The following is a 25,119-nucleotide window of genomic DNA, read 5'->3' as shown; positions in this document are numbered from 1 at the left end:
ATCTATGGTGATAGAGATCAGAATAGCTGCTACTTTTGGGGTGAGGGGGAAGGTGACTGGGAAAGGGCAGGAGGGAGCCTTGCTGGGGACAGTGAGTTTCTCAGGGTAGATTTACAGTGATGTGCAACCCAGGTTAAAACCTCACTGAGCACTTAATAGCTGTGCCTGCTACTGAGTGTAATTTATACCTTAACCAAAAAAAGTATTTTAAAAAAATGGACCCAGGGGCATACCTCGGTTTTTTTGAGCTTTTCTTTATTGCACTTCTTACAAATTGAAGGTTTGTGGCAACCCTGTATCGAGCACGTCTGTCGGCGCCATTGTTCCAACAGCATTTGCTCACTTTGTGTCTCTGTCACGTTTTGATTATTCTTGTAATATTTCAAACTTTTATTATTATTATATTTGTCGTGGTGATCTGTGATCAGTGATCTTTGTTGTTACTATTACAACTCATTGAAGGCTCAGATGATGGCTAGCATCTTTTGGTAATGAAGTACTTTTTAATTGGGGTATGCTCTCTTTTTAATATTATTGCACAATCAATAGACTACAGTATAGTGTGAACATAATATGCACTGAGAAACCAAGAAAGTCGTAGGACTCGCTTTACTGTGGTGGTCTGGAACCAAACCCGCAATATCTCTGATTTGACTAGACATTATGAGTCTAGCCATTGATCACAAAGATCGCAAGCATACACGATGCTCCCTGCAGGCTTGTACGTAAGAGCAAAAACTTGGAAACCTCGCAAGGTCCATCAACAGAAGCTGGCTCGCCAGCTTCTTATTCATTCGTGGAATAAGAAACACTGATGAAAAACACACTCAAGACACGCTGCCAGAGCCATTCTCAGTTTTAAAACCTGTCTGGGGTGTAAATAGTCGTGTGTGTGCATTAATGCCTAGACAGAATCGGCAAGAAGGGACCAGATGCTTTGCAGAGGACACCAGACCAGGGCTCAGATTCCAGGCCCTGCCACTTCCTAGCTGGGTGACATCGTCCTGATTCTGCGCTCATCAAGAACACTCCAAATGACCACCTGGGGTCTCCTGAGGGGCTCACGTGCCTGGAGGGATGCTTCGCGCACACTCCCTGCGGGGCAGTCACAGCGGGCTTTAGAGTCAGGGGAAGCCAGGTTCTAATTCTATCTCTCACTTCGCCAAGCTGGGTGCCCTGGAGCAAGATTCTCCTCTCTCAGCCTCCGTTTCCTGGTCTCCACAAGGGATCAAAAGTCAAGCATCACCTCCACGGCCCCTGTCACACAGAAGCGCTTCATCCTTGCTAACCAAGTAAATAAACAGGTCTAGAGATACCCAACAACCAAGAAAATAAACTCACAAGTGACATAATTTCAGACAGAGATAGTGCCAAGAAAATCAAGCAGGATAAGGCAGTAGAGGGTCTGGGGGAGGGGGATGGTGAGTGAAGGCCTCCAGGACAAGGTGACATCGGGGCTGAGCTGGGATAATGAGAAGGGGGCCATGTTGGAATGACCTAGAGAAAGATCCATATGGCACGGAGGGGCCTGGATGAGACCTGAACCCAAAGCTGAGAGCTCATCCCTACCCGTCTCCATCTTTGAAGGCCAGACCAGGAGAAGCAGGGTCCTCCTCTCCTGCTGCCCCAGGCCCTGACTCAGGGCCCACCTCTTCCAAATGACTGACACAGTGAGGGCACCCCTGCCCCCCACAGGGCTCTTACCCACAAGGGTGCCCCGTCCCTGATCTACCCAGGTACCCTACTGTTCCCCCACAGTGATGGGCGGGTCAGTCCCCTTCCCCAGGCTTCCCCCGGCTCTCCAGCTTAGCTCCATCCTTACAACAAACGATCAGGCCAAGAGGGAGGCCCAGCCCACGCCCGTGCAGTGTCCCCAGGGACAAGAACTGTCCCTCCTGCAGTCCTCGCTCCCCAGGGGCAGGAACTCCACCTTCTGCTGTGTCCTCAGCCCGAGCACGGGCTAGGCAAGAGCTGCCACTTGGATGAGTTTGTCGAGTGACAGGATGAATGAAAACGCTTTTTTACTTCAGTCTCCCTGGGGCCTGGCACACAGCAGGAGTGCACTAACGCCTATCAGTGAAACAAAGTGAAAGTATAGCCCTGTCCAAACACATATGGGCATGTATGTACACTCAGAGACGCTGCTTAATCCTCATCGCTGAGATTCAGTAGATGTCACATTTCTCAGATAACTCAACGCAACTCCTCCAAGAGCGAAAGCTTGATTTCTGTTTACACAGCTTTGGACAATCATCTCTCTGAGGAGTTGCTCACCCCACTGCTTTTAGACACAAGTGGGCTGAATGCGAGCTGACCTTTCCCTGATGACTCAGTCCCTGATAGGAACGTCTGTGCTGTAATTAGAAAGCCAGTTTCCATGTCTGCTTTGAAGGTTTTCTGTCTCTATTCCTTGTTGTCCCCACTTCTGCTTGGATCTTAACCGCCCTCTTTCCTCTTACCCAACCTCCTTCTCGTTTGCTGCTTCCACTCTTTTGGTCCCAAGTCCCAAGTAAGTTAAAACTATGTGTTAAGTAAGAGTCACTAGGTACTGAATTAGCATCTAAGGGCCTATCTTGGGCTGGGGCTTTTTGATACCAATTCTGAGAGCCCAGAGGACTTCTGTGCTCATTCTGGTGTCCAGCCATTCATGAGAGACCTACCACCAACTCACCTGGGCACATCCCTTAATCTCCCTGCACCACTGGAAATAAGGATCGGGACCAGGTCTCAATGTGGAGACCTTCCTAGCCCTGAAACATTCAGTGCCACTGATGCCCCAGCTAAAGCTGGCCAGGAGCCCGGGGCAGGCGGGTACAGGGTGGGGGTGGGACTGCACTCACATTGTGAAGTTCTCCTCCAGGAAGCAGCGGTTGCGCAGCAGGCCCGCCCAGAGCTGCACGCCGATGATGCCAAAGATGAAGAAGACAAAGAAGCAGAGCAGGAGGACATTCCCCAGCATGGGCAGCGTGTCCAGGAGCAGGTTCACCAGGATCCGCATACCTGAGAGAGGGAAGGGTGGAGGGATGGGCAGACAGGGGCAGAGGTCCCAGAGAGGACAGAGGGAGAGCAGGGTTAGAGGAACAGAGAGGGGGCAGTGAAAGGAGAGGTGGGACATGTGGGCAGGGGCTCCTTACTGTCCTCAGCCTGCTCAGTGGCCACCAGACAGACTTCCTCCTTGGTACCTGCCCCTCCTCCCAGAGGCCACGGAAATGGCTCTGGGCCCCACGACACTTACACTAGATTCTGGGTGAATAGGCAGGCATTTGTGGAGCACCTTTTATGTGCCAAGCGCCTTTCTGGGTAATGCACAAATATGATCTCCTTCGTGAGGGTGGTAATATTATCCCTATTTTATAGAAGAGGCAACTGGAGGTTCCTAGAACTGAAGCTACTCGCCCAAGGTCACACAGATAGGAAGCAGCAGGGTCTGGATTTAAACCAGGTGTCCTGACACCAAGTTAGCACTCTTTCCACAACCCTCAAGTACCCGGAGGCCTAGGACTGAGGCCAGCTCATCTCCCTATGCCCAGAATGGGCACAGTAGGAGCCTAATAAGTGTCCTTCATCTCCGGGGCAGTCAGTGGTTCCCTGACCTTGCCAGGACACATCAGTACCAGCCAAAACCACCCTGCTGACCCGCCCACTGCATGATGGAACCGGGCAGACCTCTCAGAGCCACCTACAGAAGAACCCTGGCCAGCCGAGGGACTCAGACCTGGCCTGATGCCAGAGGAAGAGGACTCTTCCTTTCCTAAGAAAGGGCTGCAATGAACAACCCAAGGCAGAGGCAAAACAGAAGGTGGGGAAGTGGGAGTGGAGACAGACATCCCCAGGGAGGGCGACGCGTGACCTGAAGCGGGCTTCAGGCAGGCATGGGAAGGGGGCAGAACGTGTGCTCCTGGGGAGGTCTGACATCCTGAAATGCCTCAGGTAGGGAAAGCCTGTGGAAAGCACATAGAGCTTTAGAGAGATTTACAGAGATTTAGAGAGATTCGGGTTCAAATCCTCACCCTGCTAGCCTCTGGGACCTGTGGGACCTGAACCAGTCCCTTCCCCTCTTGGAGGATAAGGTCCCTCAGCAGACGGGCCCAAGAAGACAGCAACCACTCTGCAAAGATTCCCCAGCTCAGGGCCCACAGCCAACTCTCAGCAAACTCCGGGGCTCCCGCCCCACAGAGGAAGTGGAGATGCTCAGCTTCCGGCACTGCTCCACACACTTACCACCCTTCACGTCTGTCTCCCCATCCTTCCCTTCTGCCCCTCCTGCCCTGGGCTGACCCATCTGCACCCTCCGTGCCCTCTCTCTCCCCGCGGGCTCAGTACCCCGGCTGTGAAAAGGACCCAGCTCTCCCAAGTCTGGGTGACATCATCTGCACAGCTTCAGTAACTGTCTGCATGTCACCCACTCCCTCCTGACTCCTCAGGAAGATCCAGCCAACCCAGTCACTGGAGAATCCGCAGGAATGCAAGCCCCAGACAGGTGGGTCACCTCTGTAGTTTTGCCCAGCTCCCTTTCCCAGTCCTATGAAAACAGCACCAATTCCCCCATTCCAGTCCTGTGGTTTGGGTGGGCTGACATGGAGATCACATGACCTAGGCCTGGCCAATCAGCATAGCCTGTTCCTCTAGCCTCAATGATTGGTCCAGGATGGGCACGTGACTCCATCCAGGACCAATGAGAGTCTGCACTGAGACTTCTGCTGGAACTACAGGAAAAGAGATGCTCTCTTTCTGCAGAGGTTACAAGCTGGGAGGAGTTAAGCCTGGAGCTGCTGGGGCCATTTGCCTCCCGGGAATAATGCCTGCCTGGGGTTGAAGCCAGCCCAAGGAAGGCAGAGCCCAGGACAGAGAGGGAGTGATTCCTGATAACACACTCTACAACACAAATCTGGGCACGTCATCACTATGTATGAAAAGTGCTGGCATTCTTATCAGTTACAGAAGCTGTGGTTTGTGGACCCCTGGCAGGTTGGGGGAGGTCCGTGGAAGGACTACGGAAGGTCCATGAACCTTATGGAATTGTTGTAAAGTATGCAAGTATGATGCCATGAATTTTTCTGGGAAGAAGGTCCACGCAAGTGTCTGTGGCCCCAAAGAGTGTCAAGAGCTGGTGGGTCACCCTTGAGCGCACCCCCCCCAAGATCCTGTGATTCCTGTGAACCCTGCCTACCTCTGTAGCCTCATCTTCCTCTCTGCCTCCCTCCGTCCCCAGTGTGCATGCTATGTCTAGCAATATCAAATTATTTAAAGTTCCATAAAGCTACCATGGGATTTCACACCTCCATGCTTTTTTATTCATGCTGTCCCCTCTTTCTAGAACACTCTTCTGCCTCTCTTGTGCCTGGCAAACCTCTATTCAGCCACCACATCTCAGTTAAGGGTCTGCTTTCTCTCTGTGAAGACTTCCCATACCCTTTCTAAGCCCCTCTCCCTCTCTTCTGTTCTGGGCAACCTCAGCATCTCTGACCCAGCCTAGGATGGACAGTTGTGCAGGTTGCACAACCTTGGAGGTACCATTTACATCAACATCCAATCTTCTTCTAACCCTAGTGTGTAGTCATCTGTTTACCCTCCTGTCTCTTCCACTTGGCTCTAACCTCCTGGGGGCAGGGCCTGTGTCTATGTCACCTCAGTGTTCTTGGAACCCAGCAGGTCCTGGCCCAGAGCAGAGGCTCAGCCAACATTTATTGAATGACTGCTTGTGAATGAATGATGTGCTAAGTCATAGGGAGGGAGTGGAATATTGGAGAGGGGAGGATGGAAGGATGGTGACAAGGAGAACAGTGGCCCTGTCCAGATTTTTATTTATTCCAGGAGTGATGGCTGAGGTAGTTTTTTTTTTGTTTTTTGGGGTTTTGGTTTTTTTTTTGCAGTACGCGGGCCTCTCACTGTTGTGGCCTCTCCCGTTGCGGAGCACAGGCTCCGGACGCGCAGGCTCAGCGGCCATGGCTCACGGGCCCAGCCGCTCCGCGGCATGTGGGATCCTCCCGGACCGGGGAACGAACCCGCGTCCCCTGCATCGGCAGGCGGACTCTCAACCACTGCGCCACCAGGGAAGCCCCTGAGGTGGTTATTCATGAGGGTAGTTATTTGGGATTTGCATCACAAGCTCTGTATGGAGTGATTTCCAATCAATAATTAATGCCCACCCCCATCCTCCCTCCCCACAAAACTAGGTCAGCCTCCTCTTGGGAAAGGCAGTGGGGCTCCTTTGTAAGCTCCTGCTCTCCAATTGAGAGCAAGCCAGGATGAGTGAAGGCTCAATACCCCACCTCGCCACGTCTGCCCCCCGCCACTGCAGGGTAGCCAGGGGGTGTGCAGAAGAGGGAAGCGAGAAAACAGAGCAAGCACCCTGCAGTCCATCCAAATGTTAATTCAGTTGCAGGCCTTTCTGATGCCCCATCATTCATTCACTCATCAAACACTTATAAATACTGTTGCATACGAGGCACGGTGCTGGGCACATGGGGAAACCAAAATCCTATTTTTTTACGCCCTCATTTTTTACCCCTGCTGGTAGAGCTTGCAGTCTACCAGCAGGGGGTCAGGGGACCACAGTGTTGGGGAAACGGACCATGCCTGGGCAGTGAGGGCAGCTCCAGGCCCATTCCTGGAGGGGCTGACTCGAGCTGGGCCCTGCAGGATGCCGGGAGCTGTGGCAAAGTCGCAGAGGGGTGACCGTTCAGAGAGGGCATCCAGACTGTGCTTGGGGGGTCTAAGGAGGGCGGGGCTCTCTGTTAGGTGGCTGGTCAGGGTGGTCCATGGGCAGATTTCTAAACAGGGCGAGCGCTTGGTCAGCTCTGGGCTTTAAAGGGGAAGGAGTAATCCTGGAGGACAGGACAGAGGCAGGAGGCAAGCACGGAGGGCCAGGTGGCAGCTGTGAGAAGGGGTGAGATCAGAAAGGCCTGGAGGAGGCAGCTCCTCACCATCCCAGCCCCGCTTCTCCATGTCTGCTCCCCGGGCCCAGCCTGTGTTGCTCAGTTAATTACATTTCTCAGTTCTCCAGGACATTGAAATTCTGAAACGCTCCTGAGAACCTGCCAGGCTGGCTTCCCTGAATGGCAGCCCGGTCCCTCCTCCCCTCCTGCCACCCTCTGCTGAGCTGGGCCGCAGCTCACTTCACAGCCCCCCTGGGGCCCGGGGAGTCCCAGGGCCACAGAGCCACCACATAATTAGCTAATTAGGGGCTCAGAACGAGTTCATCACTTCCGTGCCAGGAAACAGGGGCTACGCGATTAGGGAGCCCGGGAGGACCCCGTGAGAGCCCAGCTAATCCTCCTTTTATGCCCATGGTCAAGTAAGTAATTAGCTAAGGCAAATCCGATGGTTCCACTCTGCCCTCATTTCCCCTGGCACTGTGTACAGGAGAGAGAGACAGACAGAAAGTGAAACAGAGAGAGAACTGTAGACAGAACAGAGATGGAGAGAAAGAGAGACAGAGAGAGACTGCCTTTAAGACCCATCACCATCTGCCTCGGACCATCCTTCCTGCTCGTCTCCCTCCAAACCGTCCCCCAGCCAAAGCCTCCTCCTCCAGGCAGTCTTCTCTGATTCTCACTCCCAGATACTTAGGAAGGCTTCCTGCATCTAGTTCCCCCATGGCTCTCCTTTTTCCTCTCTCAGGATGAGCTTGCCTGGTTCTGCTCTCTTAGTGTGACTTTTGAGGCCTTCAGCCTGGGGTGGGGACCAGGTGTGCCTGGGTGAGGGCAGGCTGCAGGCGACCCACGAGCGTGGTTGAGGGCCCTGCTTCCCTAGTTAAGAAGGGAAAGAGGACCCCGGAGTCCTCAGAACATTCAATGTAGCCCCTGCCCTGATGAGCACGCAGGGCATCAACCCACAGCAGGACATCTGGGCCCCAGTCCTGGCTGGGCGTCCTTGAAACAGTTTGCCCTCTCTGGGGCCCAGAGGCCTCATCTACACAAGAGGATGGGGGTTCCTGTCCAGCCTCAGAAACACCCCAAGGCCAGGACACCTCCGAGTGGGGTGCCCCCAAAGTTAGAAGCGTCCAGCAGCCCAGCCACCCCCGTGGGGAAAGTGTACATCTTCATCCCAACTGCCCCCCATCCCCCCTTCGCAGGCCCCCACAGCCTGGCTCCAGTCTATCTCCCAAGCCTCGCCCCCCACGCCCTCCACACCACACCTGAACCCGCTGCTCCAGCCAGACAGCAGACGCGCCTGGCACCCTGGCTCCCCACCTCCGCACACTCTGCCCCCACTCACACCGCCCCCCACTCTCTGCCACAAGGGGTCCTTTGCTATTGTGCTGCCGGGGGCAACGCCAGGGGCACTTCCCACGGCAGGACGGGGTCCATGCTGGAGCCAGACTGACCCACTTCCAGTCCCTGGAAAGCCCAGGTTCTGGGTCACCGCCGGGCCCTCAAAGTCGCCCAGAAGTCCATCTCTCCTCCATTTTTAAAACTCAGCTGCGTGATCGCCTCTTCTGGTCCCCAGGCTGAGCTCGTGCTCCCGCAATGAGCTGCCACAGCCCCGTCCTCCCTCCGTCACAGCACTTGTTACGCTGTCGGCCTTCATCGCAGCTCTGCCCTCCTCTCCCCGCCGGAAACCAGGAGCGCAAGGCCCACCGGGGTGTTCCGCATCCTCCGACCCAGCCCAGGGCCTGGCACAGAGCGGCCCCTCCGAGGAGGGCAGCTTGAACGAATGTAGGAGCGATGGCCGAGTGGATGGATCATTTCAACAAGTGTTTAGTGAGGGCCGACTACGTGCCAGGCACTGTTTTAAGCTCTAAGGATGCATCCGTTTAAAAAAACACACAAAAGGGACTTCCCTGGAAGTCCAGTGGTTAAGACTCCTAGCTTCCACTGCAGGGGGCAAGGGTTCCACCCCTGGTCCTGGAAGTAGGATCCCACACACCACACGGCACGGCCTAAAACACAGAAACACACACACACACACACACGCACACCCCCCCCAAATCCCCTGCCCTTGTGAAGCACACATTCTAGGTAGGGGTAGGGAGAGACAGAGAAACAGCAAACGTAATAAGTAAGTACATTTCCTCATTTGTTGGGTGGTAAGTGCTACGAACACAAAAAGTAGAATGGGGGAGGAGATGGGGAGGGCCAGGCTGGGGCCGGGGGTCAGGCTGGTATAAAATGGGGGCCAGGAAAGGCCACACCAGCAAGATGCATAGAGCAGCTGTGCGCACAGCTGGGGGAAGAGCTCTCCAGGCAGAGGGAAGAGCCAGGGCAAAGACGCGAGGGAAACGGGGCTGCCTGCAAGTGAATGTGAAACTCTGGCTTCGACTCACTCTGAGTGTTGTGGGCAGAAGAGACACATGGTCTCCCAGCTGCTGGGGAGAAAATGGACGGTGTGGGCCAGGGAGGAGGAAGGAGGCCCGTTAGGAGGTGCCAGCCTGCAAGATGGTCTACAAACACACCTGTGTGACCCTGGCACATGCGGACGCATCTCTGGAAAGGGTACCGGGCCTGTGGGCTGCATGGCCAGGAGGGTGACAGTGGCCACATGGTGGCTGCTTCCCGAGGGCAGCCCCTGCCTTCCCCTGGGACAGAAATGGGGAGCACTGAGGGGGCGCCCAGGAGAGATGCGGCCTCTGCCCGGTGCCCTCCCTGCTGAGATTGCCTGGGCCAGACGCTGGGCTTCCTCCGTGACTCTCCAGGGTGGGGACCAGGGCTTCTGCCCACCTGTCCTCTCCACCCTGCCCGGCCCGGCCCAGCCACTGCTCACCTGCCATCCTGATGATGCAGAAGTGGCTGGTCCTGACGTGGCAGTGGAGGGGGTCATGGCTGGGCTCAGGAGACCTCTTGAAGGTTGAGTCGAGGGTGGGATGTGGATGCGGGCGGTGGAGAGGAACCCAGGCATCTCCGAGGCTGGGGGCCTGAGACTAGAGGCACGGAGCAGCCCTCAGTAAAGATGGGGGTCCGCGGGGATGGGTGGGGTCTGGGGTGCGTGGTGTACACCCATGTGAAGTTGCTTCGTAAGATCTCAGGGTCCGGGGTTCAGGAGAGAGAAGTATGGCCTGGAGCGTCACGTGGGTGGCATCAGGGTAGAAATGGTCCCTAGGTGGCATTTAAAGCCAGGAGCCGGGGGAGATGGAGGACAGATGGGCAAACTGATGGAGCTGCTCAGCCTTTTCACCCCTTCTCGCCGGGGACCCCCCAGACCAGACCCTCCGCCCTAAGGAAAGCTGGGCAGCAGCGAGGCAGAGGGCCCTGGTGGCCGTAGGGGGCCAGGAGGAAGACGGGGGTGTGCTTCCTGACAGGCATCTCCCCTGGGGGTCCGGGGTGCTCTCTGCAGACAGGAACTGTCAGCCCACATTAGCGGGGCCGCTCTGCCAGGCCCGGGGCAAGGGGCGCCGAGGCTGTGCTCGGCCTGGGGGCTCCCCTCTCTCCCTGGTCTGGCCAGGTCAGTGGAGGGCGCTGAGCAGCTGGGAGAGGCCGTGTGCTGCCCCTGCCATGGCCAGTGCCAACTAATCAGGGGCACAGTGGGTACCGGAAGGCCGGGCCAGGCAGCATACGGCTGGGCTGCCGAGGACACAGCTACTGGCCCCAGCCCAGCCTGGGAGGGGCCTGTGGGCTGAAGAGGGCCCTCAGTGCCCACTCCTGAGATGAGAAACAATCCCCAGCAGGGAGTCTGCAGCCCTGCACCCTCCACCTCAGGGGAGGCCTTGGTTTCCTCCCCAAGGCTGTCAGGGCTCACTCCCTAGAGGGTGGGCCTGGTCCTGTGCCACTGAAGGTATCCCCCCACTGGGTACCTTCCTGCCCTTTTACTCCTTCTTCAAACGTCCTGCGCCCCCTCCTGTCTGAAGCCTCCTCAAAGTACGTCGTTAGTGGCCCTTCCCCTCGGCCCTGATGCTTCCATTAGAGCACACGTCCCCCGCCCAGAGCTCCTGGCTTGAGTGTCTGCCTACAGAGACGGGGCTGCATCTGAGTCTTCTCTGTGACCCCACAGCTGACCCAAGGCCTGGCCCCATTGCCCCTTAGTGGATGCTACTTTGGGTGAACGGATGAATGGATGAATGAATGCATACACAGTGCCTCTCTCCCTTCATCTTGTGTCCTGTCCACGAATCACTCCTTCCTGATTTGCAGAACAGAACTTGACCCCGGCGGAGGAGGTGGCAGTAGGGGGCGGGGGGCGGGGGGTACCTTCACCCCACCCCCACCCCAAGCATCTCTCCTCTTACAGTCCCGGCTGCTCTTTACTGTTCGCAAGCCAGGTTCTCATCAGATGTTCTGGCCAGATGCTCTCCCGCCCACCCCCACCTCTTCTGAAAGGCAGCAGCCCTGGGGAAATTGGGCCCCTCCATTGCCTCTTCTCTCTTCTCTCCCCACCTTCCTCCTCCCTTCCCTTCCTTCCTTGGGGGCTTCCAGACCTTTCTTCCTCAGGGCAGCTGGGGGACCCTTGTGGGATCCAAGGACAGACAGTCTGAAGTCCAAGGTCCTGCACCCCAAGTCCCATTAAACACACGTACAGAGTGGAAGTGCTGAGATTCTCATGCAAGCTCTGTTTCAAGGTCCCCCAGCCCCACCGCCAATAGATGCGGAGTATGAGACCCCCACGTGATCAAGGTACGGTGTTTGCACCTTCCCTGGGCACCTTCTAGGAGCAGATGTCATAAGGATGTTTTGCTGCCCCACAGCCTAGCGAGGAAGGGCTGGGACCCCATTTTATGGATGGAGAAACTGAGGTCCGAGAGGTGGAGCCACTGGCCAAGATCCCAGGCACAAACGCTGGTCTAACTGCTCTGGATGCAGCAGTCTGTAGCCTCAACACTGGGACCCTCCCTCTGTGAAAAGGGCAGGGATGGGGCAGTTCACAGGGCACATGTTCCACACCTGGCACTGCAGATTAACCCACATGATGGTGCTGTGTGCCATCCCCCTTGTGCAGACAGGGGTCCAAAACAAAAGAAGAATCTTCCCCCAGGTCCTGCAGCTAATTAACACAGGACCAAGCTTTGAATGCTGGCAGGGTGACTCAGACACCATGCTCTGCACTAACCATTGCGCCATCCTCCTTCCTGCCCTGGCTCATCCCCCTTGGGCTGCTTGGGGCCTGGCACCACGAGAACTCTGCACCCTGACAGTGAAAGGCATTCGGAGGTCTGGGGCACACCAAACTTGGGGGTAGATGGGAAGAGAAGGGGCCTTGAGGGCATTACTTCAGCCCACGGGGTCTTTCTACTTTGACCTTGGATGTGGGCAGGGGTCTTTCCTGATGCCCTGCAGATGGAGTGGGTGGCTGAGATGGCTACACACTAAAAGGAAAGGAAGGAGGTTGTGAAAAGGAGCAAAAAGCTCTGGCCAGCTGTGTGGCCTTGGGCAGGTTACTCAACCTCTCTCTGACTCAGTTTCCCCATTTGTAAAGTGGGCATCACAATGGTACCAACATCCTAGGGCTGCTATGAAGGTGAAATGATACAGCCCATGTAAAGCATCTGATAAATTTTAGCCATTTATCATTATTAGGAAATCCCTAGAAGATGTGGAATGCTCACCTTCCACCTCCCCATGACACGCAGTCCTCTGCCCAGCCCCACTGTTCCCAGGACAGCTCCTGCTCTCCACCTTGGCACATGCAATTCCACTCCGTCTGCAGGGACCACCCTCCCCAGCCCTCTGTGTCCTTGTTGAGCATCTTCCAAAACCAGCTTCTGCAAAGAGGTCCTGACGCCCCCACCTTCCACCCCCAATGCTCCCAGCACCTTCTTCATAATAGTAGCACCTGTTGGCCACTTACTGCATACAAGGCTCTGTGCTAAGCTCTCTACACACCTGAGGGCATTTCATCCTTACAAAACCATATGGAAATTGCTATTATTAACCCCATCTTATCATTGGAGAAATAAAGGCCCAGCGTCCCACAACAGGCAGGTGAAAGAACTAGAACCGGGGCCTGTCAGCACAGAGTAAGTCTCCAGTCCTGCCTGCAGCTGGGGCCGGACAGGAGCCTCACCCACAGCACTGTCAGCTCTGCCTCCCTGTCCCTGGGCCCTGCCCAGCCCAGCCCCATCCCAGAGGCCCCTGCACAGAGGTGGCTTCTTGCTGACCCAGGGGTTGTTAGTTGGACTGGGCTCCAGGAAGGGGGCAGGGGCCCAGGCGAGAATCAGCAACCCCAGCAGCTGCCCCTGAGCTCCCCAGGCCTCCCTCCCAACCCCCTCCACAGGCTGGGCAGGGGTGTGCAGTGGCAGGGTGCAGATGTGGGCCAGCAGCTCAGACTCAGCCGGCTCAGGCTTTAGCAGTAACTGCCCTAGTTTCTTACTGGAGAAAAAAGCACTTTTCATATTTAAATGGCTTGGCCAATGGGCTTTGGGAGGCACTGCAGCTGATTGAGGGGTGTATAGGCTGGGTGAGGCCTGGAGTCCGCTGGTGCCAGGAGGGGGCGCTTTCAGAGATAATCCAGCCCCATCTTGCCAAGGCCCAGAAAGGGATAGCAACTTATGAAAGGTCACACAGCGAGGAACCAGAACCCAGCCTCCTGACTGGCAGTCTAGTGCTTCTTCCCTCCCTCCCTAACCTCCTCCCATGCACTATCTCCTGCCCTTTATCCACCAATGGTTCAGTGGCCAGGACAGACCTGGCAGGAGTAGAGTGGAGGGACATATTTTTAACGAGGTTCTGTAAAGAGCACCACGACTCCCAGGTGCCCCAACCATCCTGGACAAAGTCAGAACCACACATCTAATCAGTTCCTCCTCCTCCTTTGTGCAAATAGGGAAACTGAGGCCCAGAGACACCCAGGGGCTTCCCAGGTCACACAGCAGGCTCCCTGCAGAGCTAAGAAGTAGAAATTACATTCCCTGACAACCCAACTGAGTCTTCCTCGTTGGTCGTGTTTTTAAACTACTTTTTAAACTACAGGCAGCCACCCCCCTCTCCACAGCTTTGCAATTAATAACCCATAATTTCACTTTGCCTAGTCCCAATTCTCTAGCCTGCCATCTAGTGGCCAAATGGAAAGCTACAGGCTATTGTTGAAAAGAAGGCGTCCCAGGGCAGAAGCGGCTCTAAAGACAAGTAAATGGGAGGACCTGGAATGTTCGTGGAAACATCTAAGAAAAAAGAAGGCAACCAACCAAACTTCTCGAAGAGACACTTCTAAGACTCTGTGCCCCGCCCCCCATGCCGCTCATTCCCCAGTGACCCTGGGCAGAGCTCCTGGCACCTGGGAAGGACGCTGCCCCTTCTGTAAATGAGGGTCTGGATCAGAGGACCTGCTCCAACAGCCTGAGGCTCCTGTTAATCAAGCTGTTCATGAAGATGGATTTATCTTAAGGTCCCTTTCCAGGGGGGCGCATCGGTTCTATTTTGGATCCTGGAGCGCTGTGCCTCCAGGTTCTGAGAAAGCAAGATTCGAGATTCGTTTGTCAGCTGAGAGGCAGAATCAGCTCGGAGTGGAAACAGAACTGCCCACCTCAGGCCACCCTGGGCCTCCCAGCGAAGCCTATTAGAAGGAAAGAGGCCCCTAAGGAAAGAGCCGAGCTCCTCTCTGGGCCCTTGGGGCTACCCAGCCTCCAAAATCGGAACCTCCAGGAGCGCAGGGCCCAGCCCCGCCCTTCTCCAGAGAAGTGAACGGACTGGCTCTGGGGACCTGGAAGTGACCCCTACAGCCCGCAGCTGCAAATGAGCTCCTCACGCGGGCAGCGAGAGAGGGCGAAAAGGGCAGGGAGGAGAGGCACGTGGGCCCACACCCCGCACACGTGCACACACATATACATACAGCACATGGTCTCTCATAGATAGAGACCCTCACACCCACACGCGCGCACACACGCGCACAGGTGTACAGAAACCCACCCGGAGAGAGAGGCCCATACCCTGTGTGTGTATCCTGTCTGCCCCCACCCAGACCATCTCTTCTGAAATGTCCTGTCACGTCTCTGCTCCCATGCCTGTCAGATCCCGAGACCTGACGGGGGACGCAGAATGCAGGATCGTGTACAAACACCCCTGTGTGACCCCGGCACATGCACCCGCATCTCTGGAAAGGGTACCGGGCCTGTGGGCTGCATGGCTAGGAGCGTGACAGTGGCCACACGGTGGCTGCTTCCTGAGGGCAACCCCTGCCTTCCCCTGGAACAGAAATGGGGAGCACAAAGGGGGCGCCCAGGAAAGATGCGGCCCCTGCCTGGTGCCTTCCCTGCTGAGGTTGCCCAGGCCAGACGCTGGGCTTCCTCCGTGACTCTCCAGGGTGGGGACCAGGGCTTCTGCCCACCTGCTCCTCTCCACCCTGCCTGGCCCGGGCACGGCTCACCCACACTACCAGAGCAATCCGCTGTGTCCACTCCACTTCTGCCAGGCGTTTCTAAAACACTCCCTTGCCAGGTCAATCCCCACGCTCCGCTGGGTCTCAGCTGACTCCACCTCAGACCCCCAGTGCCCCCCACTCTGCCCCTCCCTGCACCCCCATAAGCTCCACATGCCTGGCACCCCTCCGTCTGAGCACTGACTGCACAGAACAGCTACTCGATAAACTTGGCCAGCGGGTCCACTTCACACCTATTTACTGAGCGCTTTCCACACACCAGGCATAGTTCTGGGCGCTGAGGGAACAAAGTCTGCCTTGTGGTCAGTCTCCCAGTAGGAGGTGGCGCCTGAGAGAGAGGAACATGCACCCCTGGGCAAGGTGGGCTGGTTAGAAACAGGCTCCAGTTTAGTCCCTCCCACTAACCTGCTGTGTGACCTTGGGCTGGTCATGGCCCTCTCTGGGTCTCATTCTCCACATTTGTTAAAAGGGGTAAAGATGGTTTTGAACAAGTTAATCTTTAAGGAGACTTCTAGGCTTGGTGGCAAGTGGGAAGGACAGAGACAGTCTGCCACCTAGGATGGCCTCTCTGGATGGACAGTGGGAGGGGCAAAGGTGATATAGCTGAACTGCCCCTCCCCCCTCTCCCACAGCTTTGGTTCTCACCGCTCACCCCCAGCCCCACCCCCATCTCTCAACCCCCCTGCCTCAGGACCTTCACAGCAACTCTCAGGGGCCCCTGGAGTTTCCCATCACGTCAAGGCTCATGTGTGGGGAGGTGACCTTGTATATGCGACCTTGAGACTCCAGCACTCCAGGACCCCCTATGTAATTCACCCAACCTGTGCCAACCTGCCTTCCCAGGTCACCTTGCTCCACAAATATCCCAGAGCACAGCCTCCACTGCCCAGCCAGGCCTGTGCGGGCTGACCAACACACTCTGTGAGCCCAGAGTCAGGCTGGCCCCACAGGCACTCACAGCGGACGGCTGCAGAGAGGTGGGCAGGGCGAGTGGCAGGGACCCCCAAGGCCCCAAGCCTGGGTATTGGCAGAGTGGGGTCAGTGGTGACTGTGGAGGAGGACAAGGTGCCAGGAGCCCTCTCACCTTCTGCAGATTGGGAAACTGAGGCTCAGGCAGGGAAGAGAAGCAAGGGGTCAGACAGAGCCAGGGAAAGAGCTGGGCTTAGGACAGACATAACTCTGCTCAGATCCCTGCCTTGCCCCTGAATTGCTGTGTGACCTTATGCAAGCCACTTAACCTCTCTGAGCCTCACATAGGTTGTTCAGAGGGTTAAGTCAGCCAGCGGCATGTCAAGAGCCTGGCACACAGGAGGTGAGTAGATGCTCCTAAAAGTTCCTGACCTTCCCCATCAGGCCTGAAGCCCCCTGCAGGCAGGGCCCTCCCCCTCTCCTTCCCTAGATCCCCATCCCATTCGAGACACAGGGCAGTGGAAAGAGTCAGGAGACCTCCTGGGCAAGTAACCTCAAGTCTCCAAGTCTCAGTTTTTTCATCTCAGTTTTTCATGAGACTAACCCACCTCCCGCCAGGGGGACTGCAAGGCTCCGAAGAAATCACAGAGATGAAAAGCTTTGAAAGCTGGATGATTCTGGGCAGGTGTCAGGGGTTTTTGTTATCAGATAACCTCTCTCAATACTAGGTGGGCGGACAGATGGATGGGCAGCCGGTCAGATGGGGGAGTGGGTGGATGGACCTGTGGGGGATGAACGTATGGAGGGGGTCAGTGGGTGGGTCGGGAGCTCGAGCTCCAAGTCGGCACAAGTGGGGGGTCTGGGAGCCCCTCCCCAGTGGAATGCTGCACGACGCCCTCCCTCAAACCAAGCAGCTTCTTTTCACACACCTGCCACCTTGATAGTCCCCCCACAAGGAACCTTGTCCCTAAAAAGCCAGTATTTGCTGCAGTCTGAGTCCTTTTGGGACCCAGAGGCGCCAGGGCCACCTTCCAACATCTTCAGGCCCAAATAGTGCCCCGTGAACCCCTGGCAGCAGGGCCCACATCTGTCCAGTCACTGAAGGATCCCGTGCCCAGCACAGGCCTGGCATGGGGAGATGCCGGTCAGTCTCTGCTGAGTGAGTGAGTGCCCTGGGGCAGGGCAGGGGGCACCAACTCACTGGGCACACGGTTGATGGCTTTGAGGGGCCTCAGGACACGCACGGTGCGGATGGCCGACAGGTTGATGTTCTGGAGGTCCAGGGAGTACTCGACCATCCTGCAAAGAGAGGGGAGAAGAGTGAGGCCCAGAGCACAGGGACAGCAGGGCCACGGCCGCGCCAGCCACGCCCACGCCTGCCTGGACAGGGTAAGAAAAGTGGTCAGAAACCCGGCTAAGCCCCAGTCAGCCCTCTGGCCTTGGGCTGTCTCCTTGGGCCCGTCTCCTTCTCTGTAAGCAGCGCAGGTGACATCCACCTCGTGGACTGCCCTGAGGGTCCCGGTAGATGCGGCCAGGGGCAGAGGGAATGGAGGGGCAGAGACCCTGCGGCCCCACCGCATACCCAGCACTGTGCCAGGCGGCTCCTGCCCCCGCTTCCAGGGCAGCCTCTGAAACAGGGAGGATTCGCCCCATTCCTCAGAGGGGAGCATGGAGGAACTGCCGAGAGGCCCCCAGACTGAGCCCAGACGGTGACTGGACATCACAGTCACAGCAGCAGCAGCGTCTGCGAAGATTTTGCTGAGGGTAGAGGCCGGAGTGGAGCCCCAGTCCCTCCGTCTCCCCAAGCCCCCAGGGGCCCCCCAAGCCAGGGTTAGACGCCCAGATTTATGAAGAGATGAGGCTGTAAGAGAGGTGACATCACATGTCCCAGGTCACCCAGCAAACGGGTAGAGGCTCAAGCCAGGAGTCACACCAGTTCTGCCCCCCTCCACCCCCTCACACCCATCCCCCACTCCCCAACTCCCAGCTCAACGAGGCCAGGCGCAAACTGTACTTGGTCTGCAGGAATAACCCCTCTCCTGGGCACGCAAGGCGGCCGGCTCCAGCCTCGCAGGGCCCACTCCCGGCCTTTCTCCCACTGTCCCTTCTGCCTGCAACACCTCCATCATCTCTGTCCATTGAAACCTTCCTCAGGTTCTGTGCAGATGCCCCTGGAGTCCTGGAAGTTTCTCCACACCTGTGTCCATGATGAACCAGGCCAGTCTAGGTGCTGACTCAGACCGGCCCCTACCCTCAGGCGTCCGCACTCAGGCAGCGGAGAGACCGAAAAGCAAAGACAGCACTGGAGCCCTCACCACTGCCTCAGTTCTCATCCTCGGGGCCTCACCAAACAGGTCCCCCTCCCCTTCCAGTCTGCCTCCTCCAGGAGGCCTCCCCAGATCTCCAGGGGAGGCAGATCTCCGGTGTCCCCTCTATAGTTTCCTGCACGTCCGTCAGACCCTTCCTGCTCAGTTGCTTCTTGCCCCCCGTTTCCCCCTCTGAAAGACAGGCCCCAGGGGCCTGCAGCCCCAGCCTGACCCCAGACATCCCAGTCACCGGACCTGGGCCCCCCACCCTGAGACTCCGGCACTGCTGCCAGCTCCACCTGTCGCTGCCATCAGCGGGAAGTGAAGGCTTTTCCTACACACCCTGCAAACCTGTCCGACTGTTGCGGAGCCATCGCCCCCTCCCGCTGCTTGAAGAGTAATTGAGTGAAAGCTCTGTCTCCCTGAAATGCGTCCATCCATCATCTCCCGGCTTTCTGGGGCACAGGCTCCGGCTCCCATGCTTGTGTGCTCTCTCTCTCTCCTTTTTCACACACACACACACACACACACACAAATGCAACACGGAATCAAACGTCTGCACACAACCATTGGTGCGCGCACACGTACACACTCACTCCTTGGACACCCTCAGCCACACTCACTCCTACCAGGGCCCAAATTCAGATGAAGGGACATGACAAAAAAAGTGACAGAGACCTAAGAACTGGAGACGGAGACCAGGGGTCCCGAGGAGGGGGCAGGAGGGGGGTCAGTGGGGGCAGCAGCCAGGCAGAGAGGGTGAGGGCTGAGGCGCCCAGGGGTAGTGGGTGATCTGGGAAGGGGGCGCCGAAGGCGTGGGGCGGCGTAAGGATTCCGCGCGTGGGTGAGCCACACCGTCATGTTCGTATTTGGTGGAAAGAGCTCTCCAGGCAGCCAGGGAGATGTGTGTGATAGAGGCACTGCGGGGGCAGCACACACGGGCACACAAACAGGCTCTCACACTGGCGCGCACACGCGCACGCACACACACACCAGGCCTAGGAGAGCCACCCCATGGCAGGCAGCCCCTCCCCCAGGCCCCAACCTCTCAAACACAGACCCTCTTCCTTCTCTGCCTGGTTCTCTCCCTCCTGCCAGTGGGCTCGCTTTATGCTTTGCTGGGTGTGCTGGAGGTGGGAGATCCCAGCCCACGCCAGACTGAACCCACCCAGGTACTGCGTCCCAGGAGCCCCTGAGCACACCTGCCGAGACCCATCAAATCCCAGCCCAGGATTTCTTCCCATCCCGTGAAGTCTCACCACAGAGACAAACAGGTGCCTCACAGACGATGGGTAGACAGAAAAGCGAATGGTTTTTGAGGGCCTCCTGTGTGTGTTACCTGCGTTAGCCTGCTCGAGCCCCCTCTACATTTCTCAGATCCCACCTCATCCCTCTCTCTGCTGCCCTGGACCAGGCCGGGCCCACGGCTACAAGCCACACCAGGGCCTGCCTGCTGCAGGAGCCCTCAGGACACTCCTGCCTGGTCCCTGACTCTCCCGCCCCACTCAGCCACACGGGCTCTGTGCCCCTCCATCCCCCCTCAAGGAACCCATAGCCCACCGTCTGGGACTACTGGTTCTTAATTAAGTTGGGGGCACCCACCATGGCCCCTGCCCCAGGATAGGCTGGGAGGCAAGAACGGGAAACTACAGATGCGCTGTGTAGTCAGGTCCCATGGTGAGGATTCAGGTTCACCTTCCTTTCTCTAAAATAAGTGGGGCGGGGGGCCAGCCTCTGGGTCCTGAGTGAGATACAACTTATGGCTGGGTGTCACCGAGGCCCACAGTTACCCAGAGTTCGTAAGCTTTAGGGTCTGAACGCCTCCTAGACCCCACCTCATGGGAGGCTGATCTGACTCTTGTCCCCATCTCTGAAGGGGACGAAGCAGCCACAGCCTGACAGACCCAGAGCGACACAGTAACCCAGTCCCTTCCCTTCACCTCTGACTCGATCCTCTACTACAAAAATTCCCCTAAGAATTAATCAGCCCTCAGGGTCCCCACTGAAAAGCCCTCAAGAGAAATTTCTGGGAGAATTTAGTGTCAAGATCTTAGCTCTGAGCTTCCTGGCAGTTGAGTCAAAAAGAGAAATGTGATGAGTCACTAAGTTCTCAGCAGCAGGAATGGTCTTGGCTTTGGGGGGTTTTGTTTGTTTGTTTGTTTTTTGGCTGCACCAGGCGGCTGGCAGGATCTCAGTTTCTAAACGTTTCTCCCAGGTCCTAACTCTCTCTTCTATACTTCATAAACCTATCTGGGTGGCGGGGGAGGGTGTCCTGCTGCAGCCGCATCTCCCGTCTGGGGGAGCGAGACCAGCTGTAAATACTTTTGGTGATAAAGAGCAAATAGGGGCTTCCCTGGTGGCGCAGTGGTTGAGAGTCTGCCTGCCGATGTAGGGGACACGGGTTCGTGCCCCGGTCCGGGAAGATCCCACATGCCGCGGAGCGGCTGGGCCCGTGAGCCATGGCCGCTGAGCCTGCGCGTCCGGAGCCTGTGCTCCGCAACGGGAGAGGCCACAGCAGTGAGAGGCCCGCGTACCAGAAGAAGAAAAAAAAAAAAGAGCAAATAGCAGGTGCGCAGTGAGGAATCCAGTAGTTCTCGTTCCCTGAGAGGAAGAGGATAGAAAGCTGGACATTGGACAAGGCCGGGGAGAGAGGGGCTGAGCGAGTAGCCGGGAGGTAGGAACTGCAGGTTTAAGTCTCTGCCCTGGGATCACGCTGTCCTGACGGTGACTGTGCACCGACAAGCCCAACGTGGGACAGTCACTGACAGCTCCAGCACCCAGCCCTCTCTGCTGACAGCTGCAGCAGCCCCCTGCTTCCTCTCCACACGGCCCATCCTCCGTTAGTCCAAACCTCCTAAAAGGCGAATCTAGGGACTTCCCTGGTGGTGCACTGGTTAAGAATCCGCCTGCCCATCCAGGGGACACAGATTCGAGCCCTGGTCCTGGAAGATCCCACGTGCCGCGGAGCAACTAAGCCCGTGCGCCACAACTACTGAGCCCAAGCTCTAGAGCCCGTGCTCCACAAGAGAAGCCACCGCAATGAGAAGCCCACGCACCACAATGAAGAGTAGCCCCCGCTCGCCACAACTAGAGAAAGCCCGCGCGCAGCAATGAAGACCCAATGCAGCCAAAAAAACCCTCGAATCTAGCTGTGTCACTCCTGGCCTTAAACCCTCAATGGCTCCCCATTGCCCTTCAAGGCCCTGCAGTCTGGCCTCGGCCCCCTCCCCCCACCCCTTGCCCCTACTCCATGCACCTCGGGCACCAGGCCAGGCCCGCCGAGCTCAGCAAACACGCGATTCTCTGCCCCCTTTGCTTTGCGCGTTGCCTGTTCTCCTCGCTCTCATCCTTCAAGACGCCCTCCTCCATGAAGCCCTGCTCACGCCCTCCCTGCACGGCAGGCTGAATCCAACCCTCTCTGCTCTGGCTCCTTCCACACTCTGTTCACACCTCCTGTCTAGTTTGGGTTCCCCCAAAGCAGACTCAGCCAGGGGCTTGGGAGCAGCCGCTTATTCGGGGGTGATCCCAGGAGGCACAGAGAGAGAGAGCGGAGAGGGAACAGCCAGCGAGGGGCTGGTCATGGGCAGGTTACCCTGCAACTGGGCCGCAGTCCCAGCAGGGGCCCCCGGCGAGGGCGGGGCTGCAGCATTAGCCATCGCCTGATCGGCTGGATGCTGGACGCTGGCCGGCTCCTCTCTCCTCAGACGCACCCCGCTCCAGCCCCGCCACGCAGAGCCGGCGCCCCGGGAATCTATGCAGCATGAAGAACGCCTGTGACAGAAGCAGCCACCTTCCACCTCCTTCCTCCTCCTCCCCGCTGGATGAAAGCTAAGGGAGCATCCCCCACCTCCAAAAAAAAAAGAGAGTGAAGAGGGCCGCTCTGCGGGTGAATAACCACCCGGCTGACTTCCCTTAGGCCCCAAGTAAGACATCACTTGCGGGAGCGAGAAATTAACCCTAATTACACAGTTACTTTATGGTGCAGCGTCAGTGCTAAAAGTCTAAAAACAAAATCAACAAAAACCCCCACTGCCTCCTGCCAGCTCCCAAGTGCCTAATTAGGTAAGTAATTTTGCTTTAAAGCGAGCACTTTCGTCCTGACATCACCCCAGGAGGAGGCTGACTGCACCCAGCTCCCGGGTGGCATGTCATCTGGAGAGAGGGGCTTGGATGTGGCCGTGCTGAGGTGGGGACCGTGCCAGGGTGGGCAGGCAGGGCGGACATCTGCTCTCCAGGGCCGTCCCCATGGATTCCTGCTGAGAGGCCACCCTGCCCCACTGCCAGCTTCCCTGTCTCCCGGGACAGGCCCGGAGACCCAGGCCTGGTCAACCAGTGGACAACCATTCCCCGGCCACCACGACTGGCTCAGGATGGGCCATGAGGGGCAGCCAGTCCTTGAGCTGGGACTGCAGGGAAGAGGTGCTCTTCCTGGCTAAGCCACCGCCAGGAAACCCGGAGGCACTAATGACCATCTTGCCTCCGTGGTGGCCCGAGAGTTTTGCCAACACAAAGGAAGGCCGAGGCCAGAACTGGAGAGAAGCAGGATCCTGACCATACGGTTCGAGCACTCCCTGCAGCTGCAGCCGGATCCAAGAGCTGCCCTCTATTCTTCCCAGGCACGTGAGCCAGGACCTGCCCTTCGGGCCTTGGGGGTCATTTGAGTTGGGTTTCTGTCACTGGCAGCTCAGAGTCCTGCCGATTCAGAGGGGTTTCTAGAGCACTCGCCACGTGCCAAGCACTTCACACCCCTTCCCACGGTGGGATGACGGCGCCCAATGCAGGTGAGGAAGCTGAGGCTCAGACAGAACCCAGGTCACCCAGCTGAGTAGTGGGGGACCCAAGAGCTCTGCATGACCCCTCCCCACCTCATCAGTCATCAGGCCAGGCGTGAGCACCTCCCACAGCTGGCCAGGTGGCCAGTAAGTACCAGTAAACTGGATCAGCAGCACGTGGAGTGGAGCCAACAGCCATGGGGCAGTGCTGCCCCATGGTTAGAGCATCGAGCCTGGCTTTCGATCCCAGCTCTGCTGCTAGCGCACCATGTGACCTTGGGCAAGTCACTGAATTGACCTCATGGGGGTGTGGGGAGGGTGAAATGCGTTCACATACGGGTTCAGTGCCTGGGACAGGGCCTGGCACAAGAAAGAGCCAGCTATTATTATATCACAGCCTCATTTGCTGCTTCGGTCCACACTGGCCCACAAATCACATGATGCCTGCTTAAACCCCTCCCTGGATCCCACCTCCTGCCAGGGAAAGCCCAGGCAGTAAGGGCCTCCGGAAGTTCTCTGACCGTGACCCCAGCACTGCCCACCGTTTGCCCTGCAGTCCAGAGACACCCACCATCTCAGTTTCCCAGAGTGCACCATGCTGTTTCCAGCTGACACGCCTTTTCACTCGCCAGTCCCTCTACCTGGAGTGCCCTTCCCGGCTGTCCAGATCCCACCCCCAGGCAGAACTGAACTGTCCTGCTCTGTGGCCCACTGTGCCTCTACTGGGGCAGCTCTGGCCCTGAGGGGTGCTGTCGTTGCCCCTGTTCCTCAGGGGCAGCTCAGAGTCCTAGCCGAGTCCCCAGCCCCCTGCCCAGGGCCTGGCTTGGAGGCGGCTCCCTTGCCAGCTTGTCAAACAAATAACCTGAGGGACAAGATCAGAAAAGAAAAAAAAAGAAGCTTGGAGCTGACAAGAAGCACCATAAAATGACTGAGACTTAACATATTTCCAGGAAATACCCCTCCCAGGAGATGATTCTTATGTGTTGCTGATAAAAATAGGGTGTTTCCTCAATCTTTACAAGGGACCCACAGGGGCTTTCTTAAAATGTAACGTAAGATGTAGCTAATGGAAAGGAAGCTGAGATGCTGGAAATGGCAGATCATCTGTCAGGAGGCAGTTCTGTGATGACTCAGGCCTGTGTTGCTTGATAACTAGACCACCAGCCTATGCTACTGTGCTGGTACCCAGCACATAGTAGGTGTTCAGTGGAGGGAGAGAGGAAGGAAATAATGGAAAGAGAGAATTAGGGAGTGATAACATTAACCCTTGACTTTGGCCAGCGTGTGATGATTTATGGGTCATTTTTACCATATATCCTCACACGAATCCTATGAGACCAGAAGAACAGGGTTGCTTTAGCCCCTGGACAAAGAAACTGATGCACTGAAACCAACTCAGGCCAAGTTCAGAGTAAAGGGGGAACTGGGGGCCACAAAGGAATCTGGGGACCTCAGCAGTAGGAGACCCTGGACCATCTCTCGACAAGGCTCCACTCAGGTGGCAACACTCCAGTGACTTTATCTCTGGGTAGAATTGCCAGATACATACAGGATGCCCAGTTAAGTCTGAACTTCAGGCAAACAACGATATATAATTTTTTAGCACACATCCCAAATATGCCTCCCGCAAAATTCAGCTCCCTTACTCCAGGGTAGTCTTGGCACCACGGTAGTTGGGCGCAGCTGCTGGAAACCAGACAGAGATTCTTTCGGCTCTACCACAGCTTGAGGGAAAGGTCCCTCTTCCAAGACTCACCCCACATCCTTCTGAGAGTCCTCCAGGGGAGATCAACTAGAATATTTTGGCCTCTGAAAAGGTAAAACCCTTCGTATTGTGAGTGAGCGTGGGCTCTGGGGACGATTGTACCTGAGCACATCCCAGATCT

General features: G+C 56.9%; 1 protein-coding gene across 3 annotated transcripts in view; it reads right to left on the bottom strand.

Annotated features, from left to right (window-relative positions):
- The window catches only part of CACNA1I (calcium voltage-gated channel subunit alpha1 I), a 117,195-nt gene that overhangs the window by 51,059 nt on the left and 41,017 nt on the right, over positions 1 to 25,119 (bottom strand). For all 3 annotated transcript variants that reach the window (XM_004279506.3, XM_049693894.1, XM_049693895.1), the window contains 2 exons: positions 17,357 to 17,454; positions 2,841 to 3,000 (listed from right to left, as the gene is read on the bottom strand). In XM_004279506.3, coding sequence (XP_004279554.1) covers positions 2,841 to 3,000; positions 17,357 to 17,454 — 258 coding nt within the window. The remainder of the gene's footprint in view (positions 1 to 2,840; positions 3,001 to 17,356; positions 17,455 to 25,119) is intronic.

This window comes from Orcinus orca, chromosome 11, assembly GCF_937001465.1.
Source record: "Orcinus orca chromosome 11, mOrcOrc1.1, whole genome shotgun sequence".
NCBI classification, from domain to species: Eukaryota; Metazoa; Chordata; class Mammalia; order Artiodactyla; family Delphinidae; genus Orcinus; species Orcinus orca.
The sequence above is the reverse complement of the archived record's forward strand: the minus strand, read 5'-3'. Positions and strand labels throughout refer to the sequence as shown.